The sequence below is a fragment of the Dermochelys coriacea genome, chromosome 6 (genome assembly GCF_009764565.3).
Source record: "Dermochelys coriacea isolate rDerCor1 chromosome 6, rDerCor1.pri.v4, whole genome shotgun sequence".
In the NCBI taxonomy this organism is placed as follows: Eukaryota; Metazoa; Chordata; order Testudines; family Dermochelyidae; genus Dermochelys; species Dermochelys coriacea.
The window spans coordinates 116987507-117000579 of record NC_050073.1 but is presented as its reverse complement, the minus strand read 5'-3'; the positions used below and the strand labels follow the sequence as shown (position 1 = coordinate 117000579).

Sequence of the window (13073 nt, the reverse complement as noted above, 5' to 3'; positions counted from 1 at the left end):
GACATCTTACCTGTGCCAGAAGATGGTGGTGTGAGAGAACTTGGGCTGTCATCTTCTGGCTCTGACACAGTCACTGTTGGAACCACTTCATGGCTTGGTTTCAGCCCTGTTTCTTGCTTATTTGGAGGTGACTCTTTGTTTGCAGGTTCCCCTACGCTTTCTATCTCAGTGAGTGTAATCTTGACTGGTGCTGTAATCAATGAGGCCCTGTGTTGGTCACCAAATATTTCCTCTGCATAGGATGGAACAGTTGATTCTTCAAAAAAGCTTTGTCCTTTGGCCACTTTTGTCTCCTCAAAAGCTAGTTTCTTTGATCCAGAAATATGCTCTAACTTGGCTGCTGTTTCAGGGCACTTATCGATAAAGCTTGTATTCTTGTCTTCTAAACTTGTGTTGCATCTTTCTTGGTATTTTACCTCTTCTGATCTACTAATGTCCATGTATTTATAAGCTTCTACTTTCATGGGATCTGCTAAGGTTTTATTGACATCAGTGGATTCTGCAGGAGTCATCTCTATTCCTGAATCTGAGCTAAACAACCCACGGGACTCAAATCCCATCACATCTTGAATAGAGTGCCCTAGTGTGTTAAATCCTTCTGTGCTGTCTGAACAAGTAACATGGCTGTTCTCTTTTTGCAGTATTCCCGAGAAGTAGGTGGAATCCGGTGGAGAGGTGTAATGGTCATCCGATATCAGAGATGTGTAAAAGGACCGGTCTCCTCCTTTAGATGTTTTAGTGGAACTGTAATCAAAGAGGTGAGAGGCCTCTGCATCACCTAAAGAAAACACACAAAAAGAACACATAGTGAAATGGCAAAGTGACTCCTTTTTAATTGCTCTTTCTGCAAAGTTTCCCCTTCTCCAGAGATTTTGAGGAAAATAATCTTCAATCCTATTAATTTATAGAAAAAATAAAGATAAACGAGCTCCCAGTCTCACACCCGTGTGAAAGGAAACTCCAAGCACTGTGAGTGAAAGGCCCAGTTTGAATGTAATTGCAAAATGGTCAAATAGATACACAGACAGTTATCAGTGACAAACTAACTTGGAACCTTCATCAGTAACAGTGTAAGGGGACTGTTGCCCCCTTACTAACATTCAGTGGGAGTGTTTTAGTTGCTAGCTCCCAGTACTAAAAAGGGGAAAGGGTCGATGGGGAATCAGGACCCTGAGACTGACAGCCCCCAGGAACAATGGGGAGAGGCCAGTGCTCAAGGTCAGCCTGAATGACAGGGCAGGCAGGCTAATCAGGAGGCCAGGAAGGTCCTGTCCTCCGTGTGAGCTAGATTTGCCTGGGTCAGACAGGGTGGGGCTGAACTAAGGAGAAAGCAGGGGCTCAAGCTGAGCTGGGGAGCAGAGCTGTGCCAGATCCAGAGGGACCAGAAAAGCAGCTCAGAGAGAGCAGACCCTGTCTTGGGAGCAGAGCTGCAGCCCCAAAGCCAGAGGCACAACCCAGAGAGAGCAGACCTGTCCTGGGAGCAGAGTTGCAGCAACCAGAGCCAGAGGGGCCAAAGAAGCAGCCCAGGGAGCTGGAGGCAGAGCAGCAGCAGCAGTGCTGAGACAGAGTGATGGAGCTAGAGCAGTCCTGAGCTGGGTGCGGTGAGCAGCTGGGGAGAGTGAGGGGGTCCCTGGGCAGCAGGCCCAGCACAGGGAGACACCTCAGCCAAGAGGCTCTGCAGGCCAGGGTTGGATCATAACCCCAACAGGGCAGGGGCGACACTGGTAAGAAGGGTCCTAGCACTTAGAGCCTGAGAGCATGTGGCCACCACCAGAGCAAGTGTCCAACCCACAGCATCCCTACAGCACAGCCAGGGCCTGAGAAGAAGGCTTGGGGCTTACAAGGAACAGACTGTGAACTGACATTCCAGAGACACTGTTTGTGATGTTTCCTGCCACAGAGCAGGGTGATGTGTTTCCTTTAACCTTTCCCATTTTTCCTTATTTTTAAAATTAATTGTTCATTAAATAACTTGCATTTGCTTTAAATTATATGTAGCGGTCAGTGGGTCAGAGAAGTGCCCAGTGCAGAGAGAGGACCCTGGAGGGGGGACACCCTAGCCCCTGTCCTAGGTGACCACAGCAGAGTTGGGGGTCAAGCCTCCCAGGAATCCTGGGCCCAGCCTTGTTGGGGTTACAAGGACTCTGCCAGACAGGAGAGTGGAAGGGGAGTCCTCAAGGGCAGGGAGGCCACTGGGTAAAGGAAGTGGGAGCGAGGACTCAGAGCCTTTCACTAGCCCACTTCACCGAGGTAGTGCAGAAGCCAGGAAAGTTTTCCACAATAGCGGGACTATTCCTCCGATTACAACAGCACAAACCCTGTCAATTGAGCTAAATGAGTAACCCATGTAGATGTGACAGTTATTTCATGTGCAGAGGCAATGTGGTTCAGTGAAATAAGTCAAAAGACTTGGGTTCTATTCCTGACTGTGGCACTGACCTGCTTTGTGTCCTGAGGTAAGTCATTTGACCTCTGTCTCCCTGCCCATCATCTGTCTTGTCTACTTAGACTCAAAAGGCCACACTTTCAAAGGTATTGGCTTCCTGACTGACTTGGGTACTTTTGAAAAGCACATGAGATGCCTATATGTACCTTTGGACACCTAAATATCTTTGCAAATCTGGTTCTAAGCTCACTGGGACAGAGCCTGGGGCAACACAGCGCAGTGGGCTAACTGATCTCAGCAGGGGGTCTCTAGGTGCTATTGTATCACTAATAAATACTAATACTAATAATTAATAGTTGCTGGGGCCAGCCACTAGAAGAAGCAATGATCACATGTGCTAAATTAGTGTGTCAAATGGCTGCCACTCTGAAACCTGTTGTGTTAGTCTGTATCAGCAAAAACAATGAGGATTCCTTGTGGCACTTTAGAGACTAACAAATTTATTTGGGCATAAGCTTTCATGGGCTAAAACTCACTTCATCAGATGCATGGAGTGGAACATACAGTAGGGAGGTATAAATACACAGCAGATGAAAAGATGGGAGTTGCCTTACCAAGTGGGGGATCAGTGCTAACGAGCCAATTCAATTTAAGTTGGAAGTAGGCAATTCTCAACAGTTGACAAGAAGGAGTGGAAATCACTTTTGTAGTGTTAATGAGGCCAATGTAAACAAGGTGGCCCATTTAAAACAGTTGACAAGAAGGTGTGAGTATGTAGCAAGGGGAAATTAGTTTTTGTAAAAACAACGAGGTATACTTGTGGCAACTTAGAGACTAACAAATTGATTTAGTTTCTGTAGTGACCCATCCACTCCCAGTCTCTATTCAGGCCTAATTTGATGGTGTTCAGTTTGCAAATTAATTCCAGTTCTGCAGTTTCTCATTGGAGTTTGTTTTTAGAAGTTTTTTTGTTGAAGAACTGCCATTTTTAAATCCGTTATTGAGTGACCAGGGAGACTGAAGTGTTCTCCAACTGGTTTTTGAATGTTTTTAAACGAGCACAGCCTGGAAATCAGCCACTCCTGTGTTCCAGTTCCATCTCTGAGGCCTTGGGTAAGTTGTTTAGACCCTTACCTTTCACAAGTGACCTCTAATTAGAGGAGTCTCAATTTCTGGGTGTCCAGCTTTAGAATGTGGGGTCTTATTTCCAGGGGGTTCTGAGTACCCATGACTACAATTGAAGCCTATGGAAGCTCTGGTTCCTGAGGATCTGATTTGTCAGATGCTAACTGCCAGATTTTCAAAAGAGAATGTTGGGTGCTTTCACCCAGAATTTGAGGTCACTTTGGAAACTTTTCTGCCTCAGTTTCCCCTTCTGTAAAAGAGAATGTGGGTGCTCCAAAATTAATACTTATCTATCTCAAGGGAGTGTGGTGTACATCACTTAGTTAACTTCTGTATGAGCTACAAAGTATGAGAGTTGATAATTGTTAATATCAACCGAAAGAGTTAGATGGATTAATTATTATTTAAGGATTTTAACTCATTGTTAAGGGAGATGCAGTAGTATAGCATAAGTATAGTATCATAGTATGGAGTTTACCCATCTCTCATTTGGGGAATATGGTATTTATCCCACTCTAATTTAAGGAATAAAGCAATTAATCACTCCTACTCTCCTGTGATGAACAAATCCTGGCTGTATGACCACCACAATTGATGGGTGTGTTATCTACCAACTCATTATGCTCAGCCAAAAATGCACTTTAACAGCACATCCAGTTTTCACCCCAATGTCATTCTAGCCCAAACCTGTTCTGAACAAGGTCACTGCTTGGCCTGGAACACTAGCTAGGTTAATTTACCCACTTCTTGTTTTACCACCACACCCCTGGGGAGAACTTTGCAATGCAATGATAGAACAATATGCTCATGCCTTCCCTAAAACATAATGCTGTCAAAACATAACCACTGCCATCACTGAGTATCAGAAGAAAGCCATTAAAACAGTAACAAAGCGCAGTAAATAACCACTCAATGGCTTTGTATTGAGGAGAAATAGGCATATTCATGAATATTTATTTCTGTTTCATTTTATTTTCCAGGCACAGTTTGTGAACACATTTCCCAGAATAAAATGTATTGTGTACATTAAAGTCCCTAGTGCCCAATCATAGATTTTCCTAGAGTTTAAGGCCCGAAGGGACCATTAAATCACCAAGTCTGACCTCCTGTATATCACAGACCACAGATTTTTAACCAGTTAGCCGTGAAGGGAGCCCAATAACTTGTCTAACACATGTCTTCCAGAAAGGCATCCAGTCTTGATCTGAAGATATTAAGCCTGCAATCCTTCTGCATATGTCCCAATGAGATCAGTGGGAGTTCTGCACCTGGAATGAATGCACTGCCAGGTTTTATTTAGCCTGCAGAAATACTGCAAGAGGTGTGATGGTTCTTGTGGTACCCAGGACCGAGAGCCACCTGGTTATCCCCTCTCTCTCTCCCCTCTTTTCTGCGGAAAAGGACCTAGGGGTGACAGTGGACGAGAAGCTGGATATGAGTCAGCAGTGTGCCCTTGTTGCCAACACACAACAAGAACCACTAACCCAGGAACCTATCCTTGCAACAAAGCCCGTTGCCAACTCTGTCCACATATCTATTCAGGGGATACCATCATAGGGCCTAATCACATCAGCCACACTATCAGAGGCTCGTTCACCTGCGCATCTACCAATGTGATATATGCCATCATGTGCCAGCAATGCCCCTCTGCCATGTACATTGGCCAAACTGGACAGTCTCTACGTAAAAGAATGAATGGACACAAATCAGACGTCAAGAATTATAACATTCAAAAACCAGTTGGAGAACACTTCAATCTCTCTGGTCACTCGATCACAGACCTAAGAGTGGCTATACTTCAACAAAAAAGCTTCAAAAACAGACTCCAACGAGAGACTGCTGAATTGGAATTAATTTGCAAACTGGATACAATTAACTTAGGCTTGAATAGAGACTGGGAATGGATGAGTCATTACACAAAGTAAAACTATTTCCCCATGGTATTTCTCCCCCCCCACCCCACCCCCCACTGTTCCTCTGATATTCTTGTTAACTGCTGGAATTAGCCTACCTGCTTGTCACCATGGAAGGTTTTCCTCCTTTCCCCCCCCTGCTGTGGGTGATGGCTTATCTTAAGTGATCACTCTCCTTACAGTGTGTATGATAAACCCATTGTTTCATGTTCTCTGTGTGTGTGTATATAAATCTCTCCTCTGTTTTTTCCACCAAATGCATCCGATGAAGTGAGCTGTAGCTCACGAAAGCTTATGCTCAAATAAATTTGTTAGTCTCTAAGGTGCCACAAGTACTCCTTTTCTTGTTGCCAAGAAGGCCAATGGCATTTTGGGTTGTATAAGTAGGGGCATAGCGAGCAGATCGAGGGACGTGATCGTTCCCCTCTATTCGACACTGGTGAGGCCTCATCTGGAGTACTGTGTCCAGTTTTGGGCCCCACACTACAGGAAGGATGTGGATAAATTGGAAAGAGTACAACGAAGGGCAACGAAAATGATTAGGGGTCTAGAGCACATGACTTATGAGGAGAGGCTGAGGGAGCTGGGATTGTTTAGTCTGCAGAAGAGAAGAATGAGGGGGGATTTGATAGCTGCTTTCAACTACCTGAAAGGGGGTTTCAAAGAGGATGGCTCTAGACTGTTCTCAATGGTAGCAGATGACAGAACGAGGAGTAATGGTCTCAAGTTGCAATGGGGGAGGTTTAGATTGGATATTAGGAAAAACTTTTTCACTAAGAGGGTGGTGAAACACTGGAATGCGTTACCTAGGGAGGTGGTAGAATCTCCTTCCTTAGAGGTTTTTAAGGTCAGGCTTGACAAAGCCCTAGCTGGGATGATTTAACTGGGACTTGGTCCTGCTTTGAGCAGGGGGTTGGACTAGATGACCTTCTGGGGTCCCTTCCAACCCTGATATTCTATGATTCTATGATTCTATGATTCTCTCCAACAAAAAGAGTCTTGCTTGTGCTTAACTGGGTTTCAGTTTCCTAACATCACCAGCCCGTTAGTCACTCACACACTCTCCTCTGGGCTATGCCAGTTCTTGCTTTGTCTTGAAAGGTAACAATTAACTGTACCCCAATCCCCCAGTCCATTGAACCATTCCCCTGTAGTGTTCAGCCCCTTGTCCACTGAACTCTCACAGAAGCACCAGGTCGGCTATCCCTGGAGAAACAGTATACACAACAATTTCAACTCAGGAGTGGCACCAGGCTTAATATCACAGCACTGAGATATAATTATAGTGAAAACAACAAGTTTATTATCAAAGATTCATGATTCAAATGACAAAGAATGTTGGGAACAAAGAGTTGCATATAAAACAAAATCAAATCATGCTTTCTAGAGACTAAATTTGACAGGTTAACCTCCCGCGTAAAGAAGTTTTATCCCACTCTTCTGTAGCATTTAAACCATTGTTAATGGAGATCCCATTTTTATGCATGTAAACACACGGCCTGTTTACTTCCTAGATGCAAAATAAAGGTGTTTTTTCTTTGCCTTCTGCTTATATCTCCAAAGTTCCTTGTTTGAACTCAGAGTCAAGATAACCACCTGTGGCTCATTTTTCCCATGTGCTGCTTGCCTGTTGTTTTCATATCTCTCCGACTTCACCTGTAAATGGCTAGTCATTGTGTTAGCTTACAGTGGTTAATCTACATTTTTTGTCTGACAAAAAAACCTGTTGGTCAACCTGTCTTGAAAAAAGAATAAGAACATATTTTTAGCATACCTACCTAGCATCTATACATCCATTTCACAGTGCTATTAATGAGCAGTGTGGCCCTGGCTTTCATTTAGGACCTCACATGATATTCTTTGATGAATCAGAATGTACACATCAGACTCAAGACATTTCTGTAACCCCCTTGCCAGTGGGCACTGAGAGGTTATTGGGTCACAATAGGCATTGAGTGGGACTTTCAATCATGCAATAAAAACTACCACACAGACAAGTTCACAAACTACTGGAGAACCAGCCATATTCTGATCTCAGGGGTGGTGGTGGCTTGTGAAACGAACATATGGCTAGGAGTGAAGGACATCTGGATTCTATTTCAGACTCTCCTATTGACTTGTTATGTGACTCTGGACAAGTCACTGCCTCTCTCTGCTATAGATTCCTTCTTAGTTACATAGGGCTAATAATGTTTCCCTGACTTTGTAAAATACCATATAAAGGCAGATAATTATTTATTTTTATTACACAGGTGCAAATCCAGAATAACTTCATTGTCTTCAGTGGAGTGACTCCAGATTCACACCAGATTAGAATTAGCCTAAACCATCTAACATCAAGCAGACTCGAAGGTCCTTGGGTCCAGGTGAGCTCCATGTTGCACAGGACCCAAAGGGGGAAGCAAAACCAGCTTGATGTCATTTATGTTCTCCTCCTGAGGCAAGCCAGGAGCTGATTTGTCCCCCAGTTTCAGAGCTACTCTAATTTGCACCCAGCAGCCAATGACTCTAAGGATCTGATCTGGGGATGGCACACTGGCTTACTGCAGTATTCCAGCCAGACCCCCTCAGCTTTGTCCCTTCTATGCCTCCCATGCTGAGGGCCAGTTTTATGACCCTTTTGTGCTGAAGGGCAGGATTGAGGAGCTGTCCCCAATGCACCTGTGTTCAGGTGCCCATCCTTTTCTCTAGGAGATAACACCCACTACAAGACAGGCTTATTGGAGCTGACTGGGGGTAAAAAAATTCCTGCAAAAAATCATCTTTTCATTGAAAAAAAAAACATTTGTAGCAGAAAACCACAAAAATGGAACATTTTCAATTTTTGGCCAAAAATGTTCTGATTTCTGCTGAAAATTTGGAGCTTGCTAGGAAAGCAGATGCTTGTCATGGAAATGTTCATTCAGTCAAAACCCCAGTTTTCCATAGATCCTCATTTTCAGTTTGTCTTTTCTGGGCTCCTCTATGCCCTCTCCCCTATGAGTGGTGCACTCCTCGGGCTGGTGCTGAAAGAACGCACAGGTACACATGCCAGAGCTACTCACTTAATAACTCCCCCACACACACTTTGCTGACCAAATCACTCTCCATATGGTTAGAGCCAAAAGTAGTGTTGGGCCTAGAAAGTCTGAACACTTTGCCTGCTATTTAACAACAGCTGTATCTATCTTAGCTACTTATATGGCCCGTAGTATGCCTTAGAGATTTTAATGTATTTATCCTCATGACAGCCCTGTGAATTAGGGAAGTGCTATCATCCCTATTTACATATGAAAACCTGATACACAGAAAGGGTAAGTGACTTGCCCCAGGATGTCTGTTAAAAAGCAGGTTTCAGTGTAGCAGCCGTGTTAGTCTGTATTCGCAAAAAGAAAAGGAGGACTTGTGGCACCTTAGAGACTAACAAATTTATTTGAGCATAAGCTTTCATGAGCTACAGCTCACTTCATCGGATGCAGTGGGGAGATTTATATACACACACAGAGAACATGAAACAATGGATTTTATCATAAATGGGTATGATAATGGGTATGATAAAACACATTGTTTCATGTTCTCTGTGTGTGTATATAAATCTCCCCACTGCATCCGATGAAGTGAGCTGTAGCTCACGAAAGCTTATGGTCAAATAAATTTGTTAGTCTCTAAGGTGCCACAAGTACTCCTTTTCTTTTTGTTAAAAAGCAGGTAATTCAATCTACATCTCCCAAGTCCTATGACAGTGCCCTAACCACTGAACCATCTGATTTGCCACTAGGCCACATACTGCCTGTTATGTTCACAGCATCCACAGAAAAGGTAGAATAAAAAGCATTTATATTTTCAATGAAAGGTTACAACATAACCCTACTTTAGTTCTTAGAACCCAGAAATCTAACACACAGCAGCCAGTCACCAGTCACATGAGTATTTACAAACACTTTCTCTTTCTGCAAACACAAAATTGTTCCTGTGAATATTCATGGAATGCTGGGGGTCCTGATCCACACAAAGCAAATTCAAAACCAATATTCACAAATGCTTGTTTTCAGTATTCAATCAGCTCTACCCACAGCATACATATGTCAGATGACCATGCCTTAAAAGTTCTTAGCATTTCTGGTCAATAGCTTAGTGCAAGGGTAATCAAAATTGTTCGCTTAGTAACAGGGCTTAGCAGCAAGTCTCTGATACTTAGTGGTTATAGCACAGCAAAAGAGATGATTACTAATATTTTTCTTAGAGGCTGATATCTGTTTTGCTTTTCAGAAGAAAAGTTAAAAATAAAACGTAATAATAACTGCTAATAAATATTGTTTACAGTTTTCAAAAATAAATAATAGTGTAGTTGATGGTATCAAACATAACTGTTGCTTTTAAATAAGCTTCCTGTTGATCCTTGATCATTTCCCAATGCCAGATCACAAACCAGACTTCTAACTGATGTTACTAGGGTGAAACTAGAGTTGTTTCTAGGTGTCAGTAGCATTTTGAATTAGCATAGCGCACTGAGAAATCCCAACTCCCAGGACCACTGCAGGGTTCATAAGATTGTGTATGATGAAATTGACTGATTACAAGGATTCAGTGCAGATCCACATTTATATAGGAAATGATTGTAGAAACTTTAACTCCAATTGTAAAAGTGTCTCTTAAGAAAATATTAATACATAAGCTATTAGTCTGGCCATTAAAGATTGGGAAATCTGTAACTGCTGGCTAGATGTTGTATTTAGGATCTAGCTAGGTGCAGATAGCTACCCTTTTATCAAAGAGTGGTGTATTCAGAGCCGAGTGATTAAGCAGACTCCCTCTAACTTTTTAAATTTATTCAGATTCAGTTCAATATCCGTGGGAAAGGGAGGGATGAATAGCCCTGGTAATTGACACTGAATTTAATCTGGTTTCAAATGTTCCCCCAAAACTTTGCCTGCCAATTCAGGTAAAGCAAAGCAATTCGCTGACAGAAAGAAGCAGTCATGATGTCCTGTAATACTAGCCTTGGAGAAATAATATATCTGAGTGTTGATCCAGCACATGTTTGTGGAGATGGCTAATGGAGATTAAAATGTGTTTGTCTAGTGTAATGGTTTACTCCCCAAACTGTAGGGAAATCAGCTGATTTTTAAATCTCTCCAGAAAACTCTAAAAGAAAAGGAGTACCCGTGGCACCTTAGAGACTAACAAATTTATTAGAGGATAAGCTTTCGTGGGCTACAGCTCACCGATGAAATGAAGTGAGCTGTAGCTCACGAAAGCTTATGCTCTAATAAATTTGTTAGTCTCTAAGGTGCCACGGGTACTCCTTTTCTTTTTGTGAATACAGACTAACACGGCTGCTACTCTGAAACCAGAAAACTCTAGTTTGCTAACAGGGAACTTTTATCTTTATCAGAAAGTAAGTTGTCCGTTATCTAAAGCAGAGATGGGCAAACTTTTTGGCTCGAGGGCCACATCTGGGTGGGGAAATTGCATGCAGGGCCATGAATGTAGGGCTGGGGCAGGGGGTTGGGGTGCAGGAGGGAGTGTGGGAGGGGGTGCAGGTGCATGAAGGGACTCAGGGCAAGGGGTTGGGGCAGAGGAGGGGTGCGGGGTGTACGAGGGGGCTCAGGAAAGGGGGCTGGGGTGCAGGGTGTGGCAGGGGCTCATATGTGGCAGGGGGCTGGGATATGCAGTGCAGGAGGGGTTCAGGCTCTGGCCCAGTGCCACTAAACTGGAGTGGCTCTGGGTTGGCAGTGGCATGCGCCAGCGCCCCAGTTCCCCATTCCCAGCTAATGGGAGCTTTGGGGGAGGTACCCACAGGCAAGAGCAGCGCATGGAGCCTTCTGCCCCTCAGCAGAGGCCGCAGGGATGTGGTGCCGGCCACTTCCTGGAGCGGCACGGGGCCTGTGGTGCCACAAGGGTGGCAATCCCATGGGCCGTATCCAAAGCCCTGAGGGGCCGGATCTGGCCCGCAGGCTGTAGTTTGCCCCCTGCTGATCTAAAAGCTCATTGTTTGTATTCTCCCTATGAGAAATTCACCCCTTTTGCAAAAGGCCAGTGCAAGGATCATGCACCAGGTAAATTCCACTTAACCTTTGTTTTGAGAACTGACTTAAATGAGACTTAAGTGGTACATAGGCCTTGACTTTCTGCACAGGGTGAATTTTGCTCCTGAGGCAAAATGGTCCCAATGAAGTTAATGATAAAAGCCCCATTAATTTCACTACTGGTATGTAGCTAAGAGACTATGTGACTGATTAAATGGCCATGGAACTCTATGGGAGTTCTACATTTATGCTAAACTAACATTTATTAAATGTGTTTTCAGGAATTGAAAAGAATAAAAGGTTTTGAAAATGGCTATTTTGTGTCATCAGGGCTAAATTATTGACTGTCCAAAATGGTCTCCATTAAAGGCTAAATTCTGAAGCTATTAAACAACTGATGACGAAAATAATTTAGAAATGTTGGTTCCATATAGAGTAACTTTTTGAATTTAAAAAAGGCCATTGATATCCAATTTGGATCAATGAAAGATTAAGTGCTCCATGGTAATGGAATGGAACTAAAAATTAGCTGAGGATAATAGCTGAGAAAAATAGCTAATTCAAATGAGTGATTATTATAGCTTCTGCAAAGTAGGGTATGATAAATCTCATCCAGTGAATAGTTTAGAATCTTTTGCATGTGCCAATAAAATTATTAGGTGCATGTATAAAATAACCAGGATCCATGTTAACAGGTCTTTATCAAGTTGTCAAAAAGGTAGCTTATTTAAATATAGACAGACACTCAGATGCCACTGTGATGGCCTCCAATATAGGATTGCTGGATTAATTCATATGAATGTGAAAGTCTAATTCTGTTCTGAAAAATAATTGTAAAAATAGCAACACCAGGTTCAATGTTGATTATACCTCATTGATCTTTTTTCAGATCAAATCTACTAAATTTTCAGAGGGGGAGGCATTGGCCTTGAGGCCTTCACCATTACACCGTATCTACAGATACTACCTGTTCAATGCAGATCAGCCTTTTGCAGTGCAAAAACAACTTTATTGAACTTGCATCCTTTACAACAATGCTAGATACGCCTATCTACCAGCAGATGGTGCTCTTTGTACTAACTTACTATTTGCAAACCCAGCTTTTACATTCACACTTCTCTACAGAACTCTCATGAGCCTGCCTGTATGAAAAATTTAACTCAGCCATGTACAGTATGGTCAAATATGGACAGAATCAACGGCAATTAGCTAGCAATCACTTTGTGATACATTTATGAGATGGACATTATCAGATCTCCCAACGTCCTGGGTTTCATTAGACTATCCCCCTTTGGCCTCCAAGCCCTCCCTGTCCCAGTTGATGGGTAATTTGCTCTGGGCTCATTTGAGAGGGCCCCCAAATTGAAGTGACATTGTGATCTGGCGCCTAGAGTCACAGCACCACTCAGGTTTAGCTTATCTGCCCTTCTGTAGATGGAAGCAGAGGGGTACACAGACCAAATTTAAGTGGTGTTGCAACCCTGTGCACTTGGTTGATTGCCAGTCAAATTTGACTTGTCCACCCCTCTGTCTCCACCTACAGAGGAGAGGATGGGGCAAACCTGAATGGTGTTGTGTCCTGCTTTAGTCACTTGAAATGGTGGGAGGTCTGCATTATAAAAAAAAAATAAATGTATTGCA

At 43.2% G+C, this 13073-nt stretch overlaps 1 protein-coding gene across 1 annotated transcript in view; it reads right to left on the bottom strand.

Annotated features, from left to right (window-relative positions):
- RTN1 (reticulon 1) overlaps positions 1-13073 on the bottom strand; it is a 193808-nt gene that overhangs the window by 81970 nt on the left and 98765 nt on the right. The window contains exon 2 of the mRNA XM_038407080.2: positions 11-778. Within this exon, the coding sequence (XP_038263008.1) occupies positions 11-778 (768 nt within the window). The remainder of the gene's footprint in view (positions 1-10; positions 779-13073) is intronic.